This window comes from Danio rerio, chromosome 2, assembly GCF_049306965.1.
Source record: "Danio rerio strain Tuebingen ecotype United States chromosome 2, GRCz12tu, whole genome shotgun sequence".
NCBI classification, from domain to species: domain Eukaryota; kingdom Metazoa; phylum Chordata; class Actinopteri; order Cypriniformes; family Danionidae; genus Danio; species Danio rerio.
In genome coordinates, this window is record NC_133177.1 from 45,142,141 (window position 1) to 45,165,000 (window position 22,860).

The following is a 22,860-nucleotide window of genomic DNA, read 5'->3' on the forward strand; positions in this document are numbered from 1 at the left end:
GACATATTTCAGTGGACTCTGGCGTTTAAACTGAGCAGTGATAAGCGCTTTTCACTTAAATTGACAGTGACCGAACCTGGACGTCTGCAGCGTACAGTAGTAGCTTAACGTTACATGGTAAAGGCTCATCCGCGCTGTCATCTAACGTTAGGTGTTTACACTCAGAGGATCTTTGATAATGTTGGAGTATTTATTGACGATACTTCTGGGTTTCATCTCCGTGCTGCTGTTGTACTCATTCTGCGGACGGAGGCGGTGAGTTTTCTGTTTGTTGTACTACTTTTCGAGAATGTAATGCGTTTGAATGAATCTTGGGGTTTAATTTTGCCTGTGTGAAGCGTGTATTTATCATTAAGTGGACACATTTCGTCCAAAGTGATATGTAGTTGCAACTGAACTCTGTGTTCATTCATTAGGCTACCCAACAAACACACAACGTTGCCTCAACGTAGCGACCTTCCTACAACGTTGTACCAACCTTGCAAAAAGGTTGAGGATTCTACGTTGTTGCTAAACGTTGTCACAACGATGTCATAAGGTTGCCATTTAAACATCACGAGGGCCGCATACTTTAGGTTGTGCTCAGGTGGCGTGGACAACCACTGTACAACATTTACTGGTCACAGCTGAATCAGTTTAAATTTCAACAAGCCGTCGTCTCATTCATCAACGACCGAGGAGACGTGAGTATTGCTTTATTTCTTCTTGCTAAATAAGATACGTAAATCGTGAATATTCAAACAAACCTACGATTTCGACAACAATCTGTTCCAACATTAAACACACACAAAAGCCGTAATGAAGTTATTACGAGCGAGTAACATTTCAGCATTCCGTTCACGGACGTCGACAACATTAAAATTATTATGTTAAATCTCTCGATAAAACATTTCCTGATTATTTACCTACGCCTTGTCTTCAGTCAAATGGACAATAATGTTTTTGAAGTTCAGTTTTTTCCATATCCATAGTGATCAGTCAGTATGATACTTCATCACACGAGCCGACCCACTTTTTACAAAACACACAAAATAACTTTTAAATACAAAACATCTCTGTGCAGTTTGCGTCCCGTTAAAGGAACAGTTCACTCAAAAAATGATATGTACTCACGAATTATTTGCCCTGTAAATAATAAGTGATTCCAAACCTTTAAGTTTCTTTATTCTGTTGAACAGTAAAGACTGTAAGCATTTGCTTTCATAGTAAGAAAACACTAAATAGTTACAGTTTTCCAGCTTTATTTAATACATCTTCTTTATTTAGCAGAAAAAAAGCTAAATAAGTTTGGAACAAATAAAGGATGAGGCTAAATGGCAGAATTGTCAGTTTTGGGTTAGCTATATAAGTTAAAGTATATAAGTTGATGTTCATATGCCTAATTAATATAGATATTAATAAAAAGGTCTGCTAGTCTACATTTTTATTTTGATTTATCTTTTGATGTTTTATTTAAAACCCACTCTTTTCTTTGCTCAACAGGCTATTTTCACATGGAGGTAATCTTCTATTGATAATTTCTGGATTTTAAGTATGTGTAAGTTGCATAAAACTCTATTGTTTAACCACTCACTGTTGTTTTCAAATTACTTATGTAACTTGTCATTCAGAATTTTTTCAGCTGTTGAATTCACCTCAGATCAGTGTTGCTGTAATTCCTGATCTATGGAAAGAATAATTGAATGAGGTAAGAAGTATACTACTCTATTTACTATTAAATGTAGTTATGTTACCTAAAACAGCATGTTCATAATGTGGAAAATAGATCATGCTTATGAAAAATTACTTTATTATTTTGTACAGCTGTTATTGAAATGACACTAATTTTAACATTCCATTTACAGCGAGCAACGCCACAACTACAGGACCTCTTCTTTCTCTTCTCATAATTTAAGTAAGTATTGGGAGACTAACTCTGACTTCTGTTAACTCAAACCTGTTTTCCCTGTATCTCTAAATTTATTTAATGGTATGTAATTTTGGTATATGATATATTATTAAAGCATTAAAATAAAGTAGGCTACATAATTACTCACTGGAGATTTTATATGTAATGAAATTACAATAAATGTCTGAAAGTTCAATAACTTGCTAGTCATAGTCGTTTCCATCTGTCCTCTCTTGTTCACTGCCTTTTTTGACTTGTGTCTGCTGTGGATCTCTGAAGCTGGATTATCTGTTGAATTTGTTTCTTCCTCTGACTGCTTTCTCCATACCAACAACTATGCCTGGTCTTCAGCTGCGGTCCCCGGTCTGCTGTATTCTCCAGTCCAGAGCTTCACTGCACAGTGTCTGAATTTTAATTTATATATTTATTTATATATATATTTACATTTTAATGATTTCTTGTTTACTTTTCTTGTTTGTTTACCCTTTAGTTTAATTATATATATATATATATATATATATATATATATATATATATATATATATAAACTTTATACTGTTTGCTTATAATTAGATGTGTACTGTATGTATTAAATGTTGTGAAATATATAATAAAAAGTTTGATTTTATTCATTTGTGTGTTATTTTTACACTTTAAAGTTTACACATGCAGTTGTTAAATTAAATAGGAAAAATAAATGAATAATATTTCATATTAAGCAATACTGGAAAAGAATTGCTGCTTATCCTGTATTCTAGGCAGTATTGATAAACTGCCACAAAAAATATTAATACAAGTAGTAAGAACGCCGCCTCGCGGTTGCTGAATGTCGCACGACAACGTTGCTACAGCCTTCTCACGTCTTACATTTCTACGTTGTGACAATAGCCCCTTTCACACATACAGACCTTTCCGGAAAATTGCCGGCAATTTTCCGGAAAGGTTGTATGTGTGAACAGGTCCTTTTTGAAAATACCGGTAAATTCGTTCTGGCTATTTTCCGGAAAGAGAAGTTGTAACATTACCGGCAATTTGCCGGAATGCTGCGCTGTGTGAATGCAGAAGGAAGATTCCCGTAATAAGCGCGTGCACGTCTAGAACGTGCTGACGTGAGACGTCTGCTTTAGCCAATCACAACAGTCAGACGCATTCACGTGCGCGCGGTTTGTGAGAATAAAAGCCTTTGAATATTTTTCCAGACACATTTAGCTGCTAGATGTTTGTCAGATCACGTTTATATGTTCTTCTTAATGCCAACTGTGTAAATAATCATCGACGAGATGCTTATGATAAGCCGTTGTTTGTTTACCTTCAAGCTTTGCGTGCGCCTATGAGCGCCTGCACACGTACATATTATGAACATCTCGACATGCGAAAGTAATCCTGAGAAAGTTGTTCACAATATTGATCATCCACAGAGTTTGTGATGTAGTCAAATGTTTACAAACACAAGCGCAGCCGTTTAAAGCTCATTTGTGGTGAATGATGTCAGAATTTACCGGTATTTTGGAATGGATGTGTGAATGCTCTTTTCCGGAAAATTTCCGTAACGTCCACTCCTGTGTGAACAGCGCTTTTTTGAATATACCGGTAAAGTCGTTCCGGAAATTTTCCAGATATTTACCGGTATCACTAGCCCCTTTCACACAGTGATACCGGTAAATATCCGGAAAATTTCCGGAACGACTTTACCGGTATATTCAAAAAAGCGCTGTTCACACAGGCGAGGACGTTACGGAAATTTTCCGGAAAAGAGCATTCACACATCCATTCCAAAATACCGGTAAATTCTGACATCATTCACCACAAATGAGCTTTAAACGGCTGCGCTTGTATTTGTAAACATTTGACTAAATTACAAACTCTGTGGATGATCAATATTGTAAACAACTTTCACTGGATCATATTCGCATGTCGAGATGTTCATAATATGTGCGTGTGCTGACGCTCACAGGCTGTTTCATGGGCACACGCAAAGCTTGAAGGTAAACAAACAACGGCTTATCATAAGCATCTTATCGATGACTATTTGCACAGTTGGCATTAAGAAGAACATATAAACGTGATCTGACTAACTTCTAGCAGCTAAATGTGTCTGGAAAAATATTCAAAGGCTTTTATTCTCACAAACCGCGCGGACGTAAATGCGTCTGACTGTTGTGATTGGCTAAAGCAGACGTCTCACGTCAGCACGTTCTAGACGTGCACGAGCTTATTCCGGAAATCTTCCTTCTGCGTTCACACAGCGCAGCATTCCGGCAAATTGCCGGTAATGTTACAACTTCTCTTTCCGGAAAATAGCCAGAACGAATTTACCGGTATTTTCAAAAAGGACCTGTTCACACATACAACCTTTCCGGAAAATTGCCGGTAATTTTCCGGAAAGGTCTGTATGTGTGAAAGGGGCTACTGTGTGAAAGGGGCTAATGTAGCGAGCACGTAAGCGGCAACGTTGCCTTTGAAAAAATACAACGTTGTGCAGACATCGCTACAACGTATATGTGTTTGTTGGGTACTTAAGGTGCATTTTAAACCGACAAAATGACAAAAGAATAATTAATAATTCACATCAGTATCTTGTTTACTCTCTCCAATGTCCAGTTGAGTCTTGAAATTGAATCGTCGGTGATGGTCCGAACCATTGTTGGGCTTGGGAATCGTTTTTTTTTTTAACAGACTCACTGATTCTATTACGTAATCGCGTTTATCAATATAGAGTGGTGGATGTGACAAACGTTTGTTACATTAATCTGTATATACATCTCAAGATGTTATTTTTTTCTGGACCATTTTTTTCTGACAGTATTCAGTGAAAGAGAGCATGGTTATTACCTAAAAATCACCATGTTCAATAAAATAAGAGATCCATTTTAAGATTCTGAATCATGTATACCCTACAATTTCCCAAATTGCCAATCAAGTCAAGTCAAGTTGAGCTTTATTTTCATTCCACTACATGTGTGGACATACAGAGGAACAAAAGGTTGTGCTTCGCAGGACCATGGTGCTACATAAGTTAATCATAAATACAAACACAACACTGTACCTAAGAGCTTTTTTTCAAAATCTATGCATTGCTAACCTATACTGAGATACATCACTATAAGACAAATACTTTTACTTGAGACTGAACAATGTTGTGCAGGATATTGTGCAAAAGATGTATTTAAGGTTTAATATTGTGCAAGAGTTGTTTAAGGTTGAAGCAAGCAGTCCAACATGATTGTGGTGCATTTATAGTAAACATCGTTTTCAATATTGATGTAAGATGGAGTTTAGATAAAGTGTCAGGTGCATACGAGAGAAGAGTGTTTTTACAGGTGATTTGTCAAGCCCTTTCACCTGAATGAAGCACAATTTGAAATGCACAATGTTTCCAAGAGACATGGAGTGATTAAGAAAGTGACTGTAGTGCAAATGTGCAACCTGGTGCAAGAGTCAGAGAGATGAGAGATGAAAACTATTATTTTGATATATCAAACTTGTGTACTTTCTGCAATATACAAGAAGAAACCTTATTTCACATATTCTATAACTGCAGTCACGTTAAATATCTTTGGGATAACATTATTTTATATTGATCATCCATGTTTGAATATGATTTTATCTGTAAAAGATAAATTTCTGTACTTTCTAGTAGTGATCATGCTCTTGATCTTGTCGTTAATTTTTTGTGTTGCATTTCAAATTCTTCATGCACAAATAAAAGTTCTTAAAGACACTATGTGGATTTAATATCTTCCTTACTGAAAGTTTGTTTATTGTTAAATCTCTTAAACATAATAATAATAATAAGAAGAAGAATATGAATATGTTTCTTAAAGTTTATGATAGACTTTCTCTTAATGACTGAGGCTTTGCAAAGATTTTTTTGTCTTTGCTTTTTCAAGCTTTTGTTATTGTATTTTCTCCGCAATTATGTTATGTTTTCTTGTGTTCTATAAAAAAAGGATGTTACTTATTCATATATTGACCATTTCAATGTGTTGATGCCTTTGTTCCATGTTCCATCCTGCATGTTGTCAAACTATTTCATATCTGTAAAAAGAGGCAATTCAGTCATGACTTGGTGTTATAACAGCTACCATATCATTTTATTATTTTATTATTTATTAATATGTGGAACTTTTTGGACTCTCAGAAGCTATAGAAATTTAAAATGTAAAACAGGAAATAGGTCAGGACCATAGTTATTGTTTACATCTCTAAAAAATGGTCTTTAGACAAAAACATATGGAGCATAAGTATTTATCAACAGTTGTTTTGTCCCAGGTTTGTTTTAGCTTATTTTTGGGTATATCTATTCATAAAAGGATGTCTTCATGATTAATTTTTCTTTGCAGTTAAAAATATTGAAATACATTGGTTAAAAAAAGTCACACTATCATTTTTAATATTTATTGTCCGCTATTCAGCTGTCAGCTAAGCTCTGCAAAATGTTAGAAAGCAATGAATTTTACGTCGAATGTATTCAATTCAATTCATGTTCATTTATACAGTGCTTTTACAATGTAGATTGTGTCAAAGCAGTTTAACATAGTTCTAGTAAAGTTCAGATTTTAAAGTTATGAGATACATGAGAGAAACAAGTTCGTGTTTGGATTTCACAGGTATAGAAATATGTCATATGTAGATATATACATCTATACAATGATGCAATGATTGATTCAGTCTGAATTAGTTTGAATCTGCTTTCCTCCATAACTTCTGTATGAACCCTATAAATGGTTCATTGGAAAGATTAGATTTAATATGACAATTTGTTGACACTTTAGTCACATATGCATTCAGACTTAATTACTTGCATGTTAAAGTGCCACTATTATGCTATTTTAAAGGTAACTATGTTTTGTTTTGGGGTCTGGTCTTCTACCACATGCATCATGAAATACTTTCTCATAATATACAGAACTGTAAAACAGTTTTAGGCCACTAGTATTTTTACTAGTATTTTAAGATTTTTACTTCTTGTTCAAACTACTTTTTATAAAAATGAGCTGAAACAACACAATTCTTGAGATTTTTGTTGGAGACAACTAAATTGTTTTAAGTTCAATCCACTTAAATTTGTTAATAAATTTGTTTTGGGACAACCTTTATGAATTGTGTATAACCCAGCATTATTTTACAGTGAATAAATTAGTTTTAAGTCAAGTATTTCTATCTTTTGCTGTAGTATGCGAGTTGGATATATCAGTTTACATTTTCAAACATCAATTTTGCCATTATTGTAAAAAATCTATTGAGATTTTATTATTATTATTTTTTGCACAAGCAGTCTGTCAGCAGCTCCACACCGAAATCTGACCTCACGCTCATCCAGTCCATCCGGAAAGACATGAATGTATCAAATTGACACAGACTAAATCCACAAAAACTGTGGCAAGAGACTTCACAAAACCACCTGGATTCTACCTGACATTATTATATTTAGTTAATAAACATTTATAACGTGTTTTAGTTTTTTTAAAGCATCATCACTTTTCAGAGTTTTTACTAAAGTGCCTATTACTTTATTCTGTACTCTAGTTTTACAGGTAGGGTAAGGTTTACATATATCTTTATATGTGATCTGCAGGTCAAACAAATGATCAAATGAAATTCCGATCTGATTCTTACTTTTTCTAGATAGCTTTATTTGTTTTGCACTTTGATCTTTGAAACCCTGCAGACCTTTTACATTCACAAACAGCTACATTACACTCTGCATGAAGGTTATATTTAAAAATACATAACAGGTTTCTTTAAAACACAGATGTACAGGATTTATGCACAGATTTTAAAGATTCTAAAATCAAAATTGCTGTATTTGCCTGTTAAAACAAGCATTCCTACATGATTCATCAGCACTACATGTTTTACCACAAAAGCCTCTAGTTTATTTAAGCTAATCTCTTCCTAACTTTAATAGAGAAATTAAGTTTGCCTAATTGTTTTCAGCAGGTATTTACGCTCTCCAACAAGGCAGTGTTTGCACAGTGTTATGTGTTAACCATTGACAGGAGTGTCTTTACAATGTTGTACTTTGTATAGTATATACACTTATTTTTTGTTTGTATAAGTTTTGTTTCTGTCCCACAGATATTAAGTCAACTGAACACACTATTACTGTTTGCAGCAATAGGTTTTCTAGTTCAGTTATTTAGTTGCAATCTCAGAAGGAAGTTTGGAGAACTAATTCCCAAAGGGCCACCCATCCTTTTCTGGTCTTATAAAGTAGGGCAAGGGAAATGTATATCAGTAGAAGATCACACAGACCATTAAGCGATATAAATGAGCCCTGGTTTTTATAATTTTCAAAAAATATTAGCAGAGCAATTCCTTGCACATGTCAACCTTGCAATAAAAAAAATAAAAATTAAGTTATCACCAAAATAGCAAAACTCCAAGTTTTATTTGTGTAGGCTTGTATTGTACAGGACTGTAAAAATAATCAAAAATGTCTCAGTCAGTGTTTTCAAACAGTTAGATTTGATTTACCAAAGTTACTCAAGTGGTTTTTTCACATCTGTCACATCCATAACAAAGCTTTTTCTTCATGAATACGAAAAGGTCAAATAAAATAAAATGAATAATTCTCGTTTAACAGAGAGACAACTCGTATTCTTTTGATTAGAATTGTTTATTTCAGGTTGTGCAGTTTAATTCACAGAATTTCTACAAAGTATGTTTTATACTCCAAACTATTTGGTCACATACATAATGCATGTTTATTTTGTGAAGTTTATTTAAAAACAAATTTTAAGAGGATCACTTGCTTATAATTGACCACAGCTGGTCCTGCATTAGCCAATGCATAATTCACCAATCAAATGATTCCTAACTCACCATAAATAACCAGAGCTTCTTACCTCAGTTGTTGTCTTCTTCTTGAACAGTGGTGCCCAAACTCGGACCTGGAGGGCCGGTGTCCAGCTAATTTTATCTGCAACTTGCCTCAACACACCTGCATGGATGTTTCTTGAAAGCCTAGTAAGAGCTTTATTAGCTAGCCCAGGTGCGTCTGATTGGGTTTGGAACTACACTTTGCAAGACACAGAGTTTGGGCACCCCTGGTCTTGAATCGCACTGTTAGCACTGTTGCCTCACAGCAAGAATGTCATCGGTCCAAGTCTCTAACAGGCCAGTTGACGTTTCTGTGCAGAGTTTACATGTTCCCTCTGTGCACATGTGGGTTTCCCCAGAATTCTCCGGTTTCCTCCCACTGTCCAAAAACATGCGACATAGGTGAATTGACCAAACCAAATTGGCACTATAGATGAGCTCTTAGTCAGCAGTATATCTCTCCATAGCAATCTCCAAAATCTCAAAATTCAAAACAAAAAGCTCAAACTCCCCACTTGCCCTGCAAATGGGAGGAAGCCCCAGGGCTCAAGGGCAGCATGCCAAACATGCTTCATAATCAATCATCAGCTAAGTGTGAACTCTTGAACCTCATTAAAAACCAAAAAAAAAAAAAAGTTTACAGATCTATATTTTCATAACTCTGCGGTTAGTTGTTTTGGAAAATAAATACAGATGTTTCAATATAATGCCAACATATACTTTCTATGTGAATTTATGTATGGAGTTTTTACTGCAAATGTCACATACATAATGCTGGAATTGTCAAACACCGTGAAAAGTAGGGTTTTGTTCTGCTCAATTAAGTAGCTGCTTTACCACAGAGAATGCACTGTAGGACTAGATGGTGTTGGTTTGTTTGATTGTCTTATAGAGGAGGAGTGTGCGTGTGTAATATATATTTAGACAGAACTGCAGCCTCAGGCATTGTTTAAAAGGCATGTTGAAATAACATGACTTATATTGTTTTGCATGTTACAGGAAGGACGGTGAACCACCGCTGATCAAAGGCTGGATTCCATTCCTAGGGAAAGCTCTAGAATTCAGAAAAAACTCTCAAGAGTTCCTTACACGACTGCAGAAGAAGCATGGAGATGATTTTACAGTACTTATTGCTGGTACTGATCTAATATACACTTTAACATTTTGTATACTCAAATGGGGCCATAACTAGAATTAAATAGTATAAAGTTGTCACACAGCTCATTTTTGTACACAAGTGGGGTTCCTTTTTGTCTTCTTCTCACACACCATCATTTTGAAACACACACTCATATAGTTATGCTAATGAAAAACATATGGTTGTGAAGCTATCGTGAGAATAAAAGTGTTGTTAATAGTTTACAGTCAACATGGGATTTGTTTGAGCATGTTTTTAGAAACGTAAAAAGGAGGGATTATGTTTTAGATTGAGTGGGGTTTCTCAGCCTTTTAGATTTTGAACCTTTTTAGAGGGGTCATATCATGTTTCTTTGGCAACGTAATTTAACTCCCACAAGTCTCCAGAATGTTTCTGTGAAGATTCAGCACAAAAATACCTCACGGATCATTTATTATGTCACGCAGCAAATTATGTCATGCAACAAATCCTCCTTTTAGAGGGGAAGCAAAAACAGGAACCTCAAATATATATTAGGCACCACGTAGGATTTAAATAAAACTTTCTAATCAACACGTACAGTACATAAAACACATACATACACATCTTTAAAATCATCTTTTCATCTTTACTCGCATACACACCTATTCTATTGAATGTTCAAAACAATGAAACTTGCGCACATCATCATGATCTACTTGGATTTTCACACACAATCATCTCTAGGGTTTACAGAGAATGGTCTGAAAAAGAGAAAATAACCAGTGAGTGGCAGTTATGTGGGCACAAATGCCTTGTTGATGCCAGAGGTCAGAGGAGAATGGCCAGAATGGTTTAAGCTGATAGAAAGGCAACATAGAACAATAACAATGAAGCGGATGGGCTAAAGCAGCAGAAGACAACACCGGGTGCCACTCCTGTCAGCTAAGAACAGGAAACTGAAGCTACAATTTGCACATGTTCAGCAAAATTGGACAATGTAATATTGGAAAAACATTGCCTGGTCTGATGAGTCTTAATTTCACTGTGACTTTCAGATGGTAGGGTCAGAATTTGACGTCAACAACATGAAAGCATAGATCCATCCTGCCTTGTATCAATGGTTCAGGCTGGTAGTGGTGGTGTAATGGTGTGGGGGATAATTTCTTGGCACACTTTGACCTCCACAGTCACCAGAATTCAATCCAATAGAGCACCTTTGGAATGTGGTGGAATGGGAGATTTTCATCATGGGTGTGCAGCTGACAAATCTGCAGCAACTGTGTGATGCTATTACATCAATATGGACCAAAATCTCTAAGAAATATTTCCAGTACCTTGTTGAATCTATGCCACAAAGGATTAAGGCCGTTCTAAAGGCAAAAGCGGGTCCAACCTGGTACTATTGAAGTGTACCTAATAAAGTGGCCCGTTAGTGTATATACTCACTGTATGCAAACACACCTGTACATACTCTCATATGAACTTGATGTGTATGTGTATGTGCCTATAAACTCTCGCACATGAATAAAACTCAATCCGTGCATAAGCTTCCAAATAACACTCGCGCAAAGATACAAAAAAAAATTCAAATTTTACACAATTAGTTGTGTATATACATACATGCAAGGGATTTCATAAGTGGAGATACATGACGTTTTCAGTGTAAAAGGAAGGCATTTCAGTGTAAAAGGAAGGCATTTCATTTCAGCGTAAAAGTCATTTGAGTGTTAATGGAAGAGATCATAATTTATCACTAATCAGGTTATTGCAAAGCTTATGAAATAGAAAGAATGCGATTAATAAAGGAATTGCTTGTAAATTATAGCCCGTCACACTGTTTGAAATGATATAATGTCATGACATGTACCGTTCTTGTTTGTGTGTTTCTTTAGGAAGATACATAACATTTATAATGAACCCTCTCCAGTACCCATCTGTGATTAAACACGGGAAACAGCTGGATTTCCACACATTCTCAGACAGTGCAGCATCCAGGACGTTCGATTACCCGCCGATTCGCAGTGGTCATTTCCCGGGCTTGAGTGACCAAATCCAGAGGAGTTACACTCTGCTGCAGGGGCCTGCGCTCGACCCGCTCACATTCAGCATGATGGGAAACCTGCAGAAAGTACTTAGACAACTGTTCCTGTCTGGTGACGAGGCTGATGATCATTGGCAACAAGCTGAACTGTACAAGTTTTGTAAAAGTGCAATGTTTCAGAGCACTTTCAAGACATTATATGGGCATTCTCCACATCTGGACCTGGATCAGCTGAGAGAGGATTTTGAGAAGTTTGATGACATGTTCCCTTTACTCATGGCCCGTATTCCCATCGGATTGCTGGGGAAAACCAAAGAAATTCGTGAGAAGTTGATACGTTTTTTTTATCCTCAAAGAATGATGGAATGGACGGCCCCATGCAAGTTTGTACAGACCCGAACAGCTCTTTTCCAGGATTATGACACGCTTCAGGACAGAGATAAAGCAGGTAACTTGCACATGCACAAACACGCTGTTCACACTCATAAAAAACTTTCCTTTATGGTAATTTTGCGGAAGATAAATGTAATTCTTCTAGAAGAATTTTAATATTGGGATGTTGTGTCAAATAGCCTTAACTTGAATTATTGTACTGAAGATTTTATGCATCAAAACACAACTTTAAAAAAAAATTTTTAAATGCAACCTTTAACCATCAATCAACATAAAAATATGCTTTAATATGTCAGGGTGTCAGTGGAGTCTTGAATTTCAAAAACTAAATATAGGCCTTAAAGGGCACCTATTTTACCCCTTTTACAACATGTAAGATAAGACTTTGGTGTCTCCAAAATGTGTCTGTAAAGTTTCAGCTCAAAATACCCATCAGATTATTTATCATACATTGTTGTTGTCTTGAGTACAGTGTAGATGTTTTAGTAACCTTTGGTTTTAAATCCAAATGAGATGCTTCATCTCGCCACCTCTTCGACATGCTTGTCTGCTTCTCATGCGTTACATTAGATAAACAGCAGTCAGTGATGTAAACAGATTCTGAACTTTACTGTCTTTATTACGAACATGCTCTGTTTTAAAAATGTTTTAAACTTATGAAACTGATAAAAATCACAGAGAGTTGGAACAGATATTTTAATCCCTGTGTATTTGCGAAAAAATGTTCTGTGGAGATGTGTATAGATGTTATTATAGAAACACTGCACCTCTCAATCAATTGGATGGGCTGAGAAAACTTCTATGTCATGTTGCAGTGGGGATCAAAATCACTGGGATTTGGATCCTATTTTAATGTCAGGAAATTAAAAAAAAGACTTGTTGCCATTATTTTACTCCCATATGACAGTGGACACACTATATATACAGTTCTGTCCAAACAGTTTTCAAAAGCTGATTTCCATCATACTGTAGGTGCCCTTTAAATTTAAAAAGTCTCAAATTCATTGAAATATGGGGTTGTAGGTGTTAAATCATTTTAAACAGGTCTTAAATTTTAACCCAGTAGGTGCAACCAACAATCCATCTAAAAAGTTACAACAAACGTTACATTTAATAACTCTATTTACCAATATAGTTGAATTAGCTTATACAAAAACATTTGTTTAAAAGTTTTCCATATATTTAAAGCTATCTAGTGAGGACATTGAATTTGACACACTGTTGTGCATAAGTTTAGTTTATCATATTTACAACTTTTTTTAAGAACAGTAATGAAGAAAAAAAAGTGTATTTACATAACTAAAATTTGCTTGTTTTAAACATTATTTAAAATATGTGGCCAAATAATCACTCAGTTTTAATGGGAGCTTATAAAAATATCTTTTAGCACTGGCCATTGAAAAAAAACCCGCCCTGCTTAAGTCTAAAATTTCATTCATAATACTCCCTAAAAAGTCTTAAATTTGACTGGTGAAATCTGCATAAACCCTGTAAATGTCATATGTATAATCATTTATTTAAACCTTGTCACATGAAAAGCAATACATTTACAAATAGTTGGTTGAAATTTGCTTGCTTTTGATTTAGTAAAAGATTTAGTGTCATTTGTTCGTTCAAAAACTTTTTTTATTTCTAGAGATTTCTAGAGGGTTGTTGTTTCAGATGGGTTAATTAATGGTCGTTCTAGAGACTTGTTATACAGCCCCATTTCCAAAACAGCTGGGATGTTTTGTAAAATGCAATGTAATCTAGAATCTGGGTGCGTCTCAGTCAGCTCTGTTGTTTAGTAGTCAGGGCACTGAAGCGTTTGTTCCATGAAAAGTCTCATAATGCACTGTGAAAATCAGGGAGCGTTGATGCTCACTATGTTCCCTTAACCAAACATCACAACAGACAGGAGCTTTTTTTTTTTTTAAATAAAAGAATATTTAAATAAATTTACTGTTTTATGTTAGTTTATGGTTTAATTTAAATCTATGTTGCTGGTATATGTGTGTATGTATGTATGTATGTATGTATGTATGTATGTATGTATGTATGTATGTAAGTTTATATGTTTATATTTATATGTTTGTATATATATATATATATTTCTTTATTCTTTATTTATTTTTCGTTTATTTATTATAAATTTTTAATGTTATTTATTTTGTCATTTTTATATTTCATTTATTTGTTTTTTTTATTTATTATTATTTACATTTTTTTTATTTGTCTTAATGTTAATATTTTTTCATTCAGTGTGGCAGCTCCTGTAAGTTTTTAAGGTTATTTATTTATTTGTTTGTTTATTTATTTATTTATTGCGTGTTTTACATTTTTTTATTATTTATTTATTTATTTAAAAAAATGGGGGGGGGGGGTTGTATTTTTATTTATTTATTTGTTTATTTTTTTATTTATTGCGTATTTTTAAATTTTTTATTATTTATTTATTTATTTTTATTTTGGGGGGGGGTGTATTTTTATTTATTTTATTTGTTTTATTTATTTATTTATTAACATTTTTTCTATTTTGTATTTTTATTTATTTATTATTATTATTATTATTATTATTTATTTGTTTTCTTTTTTTTTTTTTTTACATTTTTTCAGTCTTATTGTTCATATGTTTACGTTCAATGTAACAGCTTCAGTAAGTTTCCAAGGTCTTTATTTTAATTTTGATAGAGAAGTTATATTTTTAAACACATTTTGAAACACTGTTACGGCCAGTTGACAGTGTTTTGAAACCATGTATTGCACATACTAAACCACTGTCTCTAAACTGAAAATGTGTAAAGGTTTAGACGATTCATGAAACCGCGTTTGGAAAGCACTCATCACCACTCTCAGTAATCTAACAACTGAAATCTGACACACAAATCAACACTTATTGTGGTTTTAACATTTGTTGACATGAGCAAACAAAAAATATAATCACATTATTGACAGAATTTATCACTGCTTTGACTTGCGTTGTTAAATACTGATAAAAACAAACTGTTTTTTTTAGATGCCACTGTTTCCTCATATAGAGGAGAATGGACTTGTGCTTACAAGCCTGTTTCTTAGAAATGAAAACAAAAAAGAAAAAACAAAGCCTTGTGGTGATGCAACATTCACTTCTGATTGAGCTGACTTGTCTTAAAAGGAGTTTTAAACATCTGCTTCTGTTTTAAAAGCAGGATTATGGGAAGCAGGATATGACTGTATAAAAAAAGAAATGGTGCACAGTGCTCACTCATCATGACTCTGCTGCATTGATTTGTTCTTTTTGTTTTGCACATGCACAGACTCACCGTTTCTTACTTTCTTTCTCTTGCTGTAGCGCATCATTTCGCCATGCTGTGGGCATCAGTGGGAAACACTATCCCAGCAGCCTTCTGGTGTCTGTACCACCTCATTTCCTGTCCTGAAGCCCTGGCAGCAGTTCGAGAGGAGATCACGAACGTGCTCGGAGAGAAAAACATGCAGTTGATCTTCAAAGAGGACATCACAATCACACGACAACAGCTAGAACAGATGGTTTACCTGGGTATGTAAACTAAATAAATAAATAGTATTACCAAAAGACAATCATGAGATAAGATGAGGATGAGAATCAGCACCTCCAATTCAGAGGCCATGGTGCTCCACCGGAAAAAGGTGGTTTGCCATTTCCTGGTTGGAGGAAAGTCCTTAACCCAGGTGGAGGAGTTCAAGTATCTTGGATTTTGTTCATGAGTGAGGGAAGGATGGAACGTGAGATTGACAGTATTGCGATCGATGTACCGGTCTGTTGTGGTAAAGAAGGAGCTGAGCCGAAAGGCAAAGCTTTCGATATACCGGTCAGTCTACACTCCTACTCTCACGTCATGACCGAAAGGACAAGATCTCGCAGGGCACAACCTTATAGATAGGGTAAGGAGCTCTGTCACCCAGGCGGAGCTCGGAGTAGAGCTGCTGCTCCTCCACATCAAGAGAAGGTAGACCTGGGCTGGCCTGGGAATGCCTCGGGATTCTCCCGGAGGAGCTGGAGAAAGTTTCATGAGAGAGGGAAGTCTGGGGTTCTCTCCTAAGACTGCTGCCCCATGACCTGACCCTGGAAAAGTGGAAGAAAGTGAATGAATGAATGAATGAGTAATAATAAACATGTTTTTTCCCCTCATTTGGAAGTTGCTTTTGCATAAAATCATCTGCTCACTGAATAAATATAAATGTAAAATATATTAATAGTAAAACCCAGGGCCTACAATTACTCACTAAACACTCAAGTGAATGATGAGTACTGTTTATGAAAGAGTGCTGTTTTATACTGAACTGTGCTGCTGCCTAGGAACACACACAGAGTTATTGATTATCGTGTCACACAGAGTGTGTTGTAATCATATAAATATGTAACCTGAATGTTAGCACTGTTTGGACCTTTCCTGTGGAATTTAAGAATTTATATTTCACAAGTTTCAAATTACTCTCAATCACTTATTTATCAGAATTTTGACAATTTTTTTACAATTTTGAGTTTTAAATGTATCAAGAGAGATATAAATACAGCGGTGGAAATAAGTATTGAATACATCATGTCTTTTTCCTGAGAGTAATATTTCAAAAGGATCTGGATATTTTGGTAAAAAGCTAAATTTTATACAAACAAAAATAAAACAAAACAAAATCTGAAACATGAGTTCTGTGTAATAACAATGAAATGGCACAATGAGAAAGTTCTGAACTACAGAGACGTATTTAATACTTTATATAAAGGATTTTTTTGGTGATGGCAGCTGAAAGATGCCTCTCATATGGAGAATGAACATGCATTACTCAGGTGTGAGATTTTTTACAGACTTCAACTTCAGTGTAAAAATCTTGATGGTTCTGTTGGTCTGGTCTATCAAATCTGAGCTTTAATTTATATTTTATATTGGATTCAGATCAGGTGATTGGCTGGGCCATCCTACAGCTTCATTTTCTTTCTCTGAAAGCATTTGAGAGTTTTATTGGCTGTATTTTGGATCACTGACTTGCGGAAATGTCCATCCTGGTTTACAGTGACGAAGGGCAGAGGGTTACTGAGTAACTACAGAGAAATTTCAGCTGCTGTCTGGGCTTTCACTGCCTTTCTCCACCTCCTTTTCTTCATGTGTTCAATACTCTTTCCCATTTCATGTCATTGTGATTTCTTTGCATATATGAATTTCTTTGGTTATTACTAATATCCGGGAAAAATTTCAAGTACCTTTTAGAAATATGTATTTGACAAAAATGGTGACGTGTTCAATATTTATATCCCTCACTGTATGCAGCTACAAGTTTATATTCTATAATTCTGACATTATTTCCCCTCAGAATTCTGATCTTTTTTTCTCTGAATTGTGAGTTCAATTCACAGATACTGGTTCAGTAATGTAACTGTTGTAGCAATATAGTAGTAGTAGTAGTAGTAGTAGTAGTAGTAATAATAATAATAATAATAATAATAATAGTAATGGGTGACTCAGTGGCGCAGTAGGTAGTGCTTTCGCCTCACAACAGCAAGAAGGTCGCTGGTTCGAGCCTCGGCTGGGTCAGTTGGCGTTTCTGTGTGCAGTTTGCATGTCCATAGTGTGTGTGTATTTATGTGTGTGTAAAAACATACGCTGGATAAGTTGGCGGTTCATTCCGCTGTGGCGACCCCAGATTAATAAATGGAAGAAGCCGAAAAGAAAACGAATGAATAATACTAATAATAATAATAATGCTATATTTATTATAATTGTCATTCAAAGTAAAATTATTAGAAAATACTTTACAGTTTAGCAGTTTAATAGTAACATTGATTTTTAGTTGCTATAATCAATAAATCAATCAATCAGTAAATAAATTAATTCTATTATTAGTATTATTATACACACGTCGTTTTTAAGAAAATTTACATGCAAGTCAATCAAAATGCTTATGTCAGATAATTATTTAAATTAATTGCTAGTTTGCCAAAATGTAAGATTTTGGTATTTGGGTACAGAAATAGTATGATAATACATATAATATCCTTTTGTCCCTTTTTTACAGTTGTATTATTTCTAGGAGAGAATTTAGTGTTCTTCACGACAGTATACCTCTTGTTTAACTAAAGAAATAATGCCTGAATTGTGTAATAAATGTGGAGTTTCAGCTTTGAGTGCTGTGTGTTTTCCTCTGTGCAGAGAGTTCAGTGAACGAGAGTTTGCGTCTCTACTCTGTGTCCATGAACATTCGCGTGGTTCAGGAAGATTTCTGTCTGCGTCTAGATGGCCAGCGCTCAATCAACCTGCGCAAAGATGACATCATTGCTCTTTATCCACAAAGCACACACCTCGACCCAGAAATATATAAAGAGCCCAAGGTAACAAACACCCAGCTCTCCAGATCAGTCAATCTCAATCTTAACGATCAGTTTATAAAACACTAATAATACTGAAAACTAAAAGTGTGTCTTATTTTATGTGAATCCAAAACATTCTTGAGGGACAATAAGACTAATTTTTTAAGTGTAATTATTATTCATTTAGTTTATTTATTTTAGGTCTAAAAAAACTTCTGTATCAGCAGCAGTGGCTACTTTGATGACAATTCTGTAGTAATCAATATTATGTATTATTTACATATAATATATTATTATTATTATATCTAAATAGTTTACAGTTCTGGTTACAATATTTTTAATTCATTGTTTACAATGATATAACTTTCTTTAAAATGGTAATTATACAAGTATACTGATTGTATGACTTGTTTAATATGCAAACAATTATCTGCATCTGAAAAGGTGTGAACCAAATGGCCTACAAGAACTCAAGAGTTTTGACCCAACCAAGCCAGTTGGGTAATCTCTGGAGGGGTCAGCAACTGTACTATTCATTGTTGTTAGATTAATTAATTTTTTTTCTTTTCCATATATTCTATTTATATTATTTGTATATATGTATACTTGTCAAGAAACCCAAAGTTAATGGTTTAAATGTATGGGCTTCTTGATATAATCACATGCTCAACTGTTGTTTCAATCAGTTGAATGGTTGGAATGTTCCAATTGTAGGAATATTGTGCCGACAATGATTTGATTATATGATCAATAGGATTCTACCAAACAGACTGTTTAGACCAGGGGTGGCCAACCCTGTTCCTGGAGAGCCACCTTCCTGCAGATTTCAGTTGCAACACATATCAAACACACCTGCCTGTAATTATCACGTGGTATTCAGGTCCTGATTAATTGGCTCAGGTGTGTTTGATATGGGTTGCAACTGAAATCTGCAGGAAGGTGGCTCTCCAGGAACAGGGTTGGCCCCCCTTGGTTTAGACCAGGGGCCTCATGTATCAACGCTGCGTACGCACAAAAACTTTGCGTACGCCAGGTTTCACGCTCAGAATCGCTCACGTTTGGATTTACTAACAATGAACTGAACGTGGGAATGTGCGCAGCTTCACGGCAGCTTTCTGGCAGGCGTACGCACATTTTTTGTGTGTGTCTGTTTTATTTCCATTGGCGACTCCTAGAGGCAGTTGTGTTAAATTCCTCTCTACAAAGTGTCTGAGCCTTGCAATGGCAGCTGTATGAGACGGGTTCAGCAGGTATATAAGGTTTCCATACCATACATTTGACCAGCTAAACATTAAAGCACAATTTGCAGCAGTCGCCTGTTTTCCCAATGTAATCTGAGCGATCTACCGCACACACATTGCTATAAAGACACTATCTGAAGATGAATTTGCATGCGTGAATCAGAAACATTTCCATTCAATCAATGTGCAAATAAAATATGATGCCTATTGATATGAACTTATTGATGATTCCTACTTGTCTTTCTCGTGATAAATAGTTGGCAAAATCTGATATGTAGCGGGGGAAAAAACAAAAATGAGTTCATCAGACGCTGGATTCGAGCCGAGCTCATGCTCGAATGTATCAATTCATGATCACATGCATCTTACGAGTAGCGCCACTGAGACTGTTAAGCGTACTGCAACATTTTACAGATATAAACCACACTATTTCTTTTTTTTTAATGCACTCAGTACGATGTTCAGACACAACTGTGTTGACCGCATCAGCTAAACTCTCCCACTCTATTTTTTTCTTTTGTTGTTAATTCTGGAGAACAAACTTGCAAATAACACCGCTTTCCTCCGGTCTACCTCCGACAGCAGCACCTCCAATTCACATTCTGTTCAAAGTTTCTCTTTTTGCTTGCTTTTGCCATTGCTTTTTCGTTGGGTTTTGCCATTAACATAGTCATTAGCCTATTTATACAGGGAAGAAGGCAGGGAGGAGTTTTGTGCTCGTGCATGTTGCGCTCAGTTTCACGTTCATTCGGATGTACAAAAGAATATGCGTGAGATTCGGCACGTGTACGGCACGTGTACGCAGTGTTTCTTACATCTGAATTTTTTTCTGCGTACGCACATTTACAGCTTTGTGCGTACGCAATGTTTTAGTAAGATTTCCACGCAAGTCTTTGTACATGAGGCCCCTGGGGTGTCAAACTCAATTCCTGGAGGGCCGAAGCCCTGCACAGTTTAGTACCAACCCTGCTCCAACACACTTACCTGTAACTTTCAAACAAGCCTGAAGGACTCAATTAGTTTGATCAGGTGTGTTTAATTAGGGTTTGAACTAAACTGTGCAGAGCTGTGGCCCTTTTGGATCTGAGTTTGACACCTGTGGTTTAGACCGATAATTAACAGCAATGCTTCATCATCTGTTTTTATGCCTGTATAAAAACTGGCCTCAAAGGACTGCCTTTTCAGCAACCAGAATAGAACCTCTTGTTGGTTTTTCTGTATTGTTTTCTTGCTGCAAGAACATTTAAAATCTTAGAAAATTAATCTTCCTAGTCTTGAAATAATTTTTGATTCTGACAGTTGTCTTCAATGAAGTCTTCTCCCAGTAAGAACTTTGGTCAGCTTACTTGTTTTATGTATTAGAGTCATCTAATACATTGGCGAGCCAACCATGAACGGCTAAGCCAAATGCAGCAAAATGCAAAAGAATAACAAAATATCAATAGCAATCATAAACATTTTATCAAATCTTTCAACTTGAAGCATGAAAACATTTTGAATTACTCAATACTGAATTATTTTTATATATATTTCTCAAGTGATGTATAACAGAGCAAGGAAAATTTTTACTGTATTTCCCATTTATTATTTCATTCAGGAGAAATTCAAATTTCTTTTAGATTTGCCCTAATTTAAATAAGTAGATAGATTTCTTTTAACTGCCATGGTCAATGTCTTTACCCCCTTTATTATTATTTTTTAATGGCTACAGAATAAACCACTATTGTCCAATGACTCGCCTGATTAACCTAACATAGTTAGCCTAATTAAGTCTTTTAAATTAAACTTTTAAACTGTATACTAGCAAAATAACTAGTAAAATATGATGTATTGCCATCATGGCAAAGACTATATTAGTTGTTTAAAATAGTTATTAAATCTATATTATGTTTTAAAATGTTGAAAAAAACATTTGTAAACCGCACTCTCAATATTTTCTTAATTATTTTTTTACTTATTTACTTTAAAGTTCTTCTATTTTAATATTACTTTCTCAAATAATTGAAAAAATACTACACATTTCAAAGGAAGGCATCATTTAAAAGCTAAACATTTTCCTGATTAAACTCCACCAAGCAGACTTCAATTTAACCATATCTCTACAGTCAGAAAACGATTTTTTTAACTCCTTTTTCTATGTGTTTGTGTGTGTATGTTCTCCTGTAGCGCTTCCAGTTTGACCGTTTTGTGAAGGACGGCAAGGAGAAAACAGATTTCTACAAAAGTGGACAGAAAGTGCGGTACTACCGTATGCCTTTTGGCTCAGGAGCCACTCAGTGCCCGGGCCGCTTCTTCGCCATGAACGAGCTGAAGCAGTTTGTGTGTGTGACTCTGCTCATGTGTGAAATGCAGTTGCTAGACGGACAGCAGGAGGCGTCGATGGACAACAGCCGAGCTGGTCTGGGCATTTTGCCACCTGCTAATCCAATCCCATTCAAATACAAAACCAGAAAAACATTGGACTGCACAGACAGGGAGGAATGAACTCTGTGAATAGTGAAGAGTTCTTATATAAGTTCATCTTTATATAAAGTAGTCAGCATTTGAAATGGATCAAAAAAGTTTTTAAAAATTGTCCAAGGCAAAAAAAACACAAGTGTTGTTCAATAGTTTTAGGACAGCTTTGATGAAAGGTGAGATCCACTTTAAATGTTGACTGCTGTTTATTATATACATCTTATAATAGTGCATGGGTGTTTAACTTTTTCTTTTCCAAAGGGTTCAGTTAAAGATGTGGTCCATAAGCTACAGTATTCACACATTACATTGCCATTGAAAAAGTGTACGCTGCATTTTGTGCTAGGGTTTGATGCACTACTGTGAACTTGTTGCGAGAAATAATGGCAGCTTTTATACATTTTATACATCTTATTTTGTCACTGGCTATATATGATAATTATCTGATGTCCCTAGAATGTGGATGTGACGTTTCCAACACAATCTCACGGCAATTCGTAACTTTTTCATTTAGTGGCTAATTCGTATGAATTCGTACGATCTAATTTGTACAATTTAGTACGATTTGCTTATCCCCCAATGACGGTTGGGGTTAGGGATGGGGTTAGATGCCAC

General features: G+C 35.2%; 1 protein-coding gene and 2 long non-coding RNA genes across 10 annotated transcripts in view; all 3 read left to right on the forward strand.

The window, feature by feature from the left end:
• LOC141378657 (uncharacterized) overlaps window positions 1–22,860 on the forward strand; it is a 30,646-nt gene that overhangs the window by 1,618 nt on the left and 6,168 nt on the right. The gene's annotated exons all lie outside the window — the stretch shown is intronic.
• The window catches only part of cyp7b1 (cytochrome P450, family 7, subfamily B, polypeptide 1), a 24,331-nt gene continuing 1,471 nt past the window's right edge, over window positions 1–22,860 (forward strand). The window contains exons 1-6 of the mRNA XM_693936.10: window positions 1–255; window positions 9,713–9,849; window positions 11,705–12,301; window positions 15,557–15,763; window positions 18,390–18,568; window positions 21,955–22,860. The exon at window positions 21,955–22,860 is cut by the window's right edge and continues 1,471 nt beyond it. Of these exons, the coding sequence (XP_699028.3) occupies window positions 179–255; window positions 9,713–9,849; window positions 11,705–12,301; window positions 15,557–15,763; window positions 18,390–18,568; window positions 21,955–22,272 (1,515 nt within the window). The 5' untranslated portion in view covers window positions 1–178 and the 3' untranslated portion in view covers window positions 22,273–22,860. The remainder of the gene's footprint in view (window positions 256–9,712; window positions 9,850–11,704; window positions 12,302–15,556; window positions 15,764–18,389; window positions 18,569–21,954) is intronic.
• Window positions 602–2,513, forward strand: LOC103908842 (uncharacterized). 8 transcript variants are annotated; one of them, XR_012393619.1, is made up of 6 exons: window positions 602–683; window positions 1,267–1,335; window positions 1,483–1,531; window positions 1,611–1,687; window positions 1,845–1,894; window positions 2,168–2,513. It is a non-coding gene; the product is annotated as an uncharacterized lncRNA (long non-coding RNA). The 8 variants fall into 8 exon arrangements; XR_012393618.1 differs by having other exon boundaries at window positions 1,483–1,537; window positions 2,168–2,286; XR_012393626.1 differs by having other exon boundaries at window positions 1,483–1,499; window positions 2,168–2,286.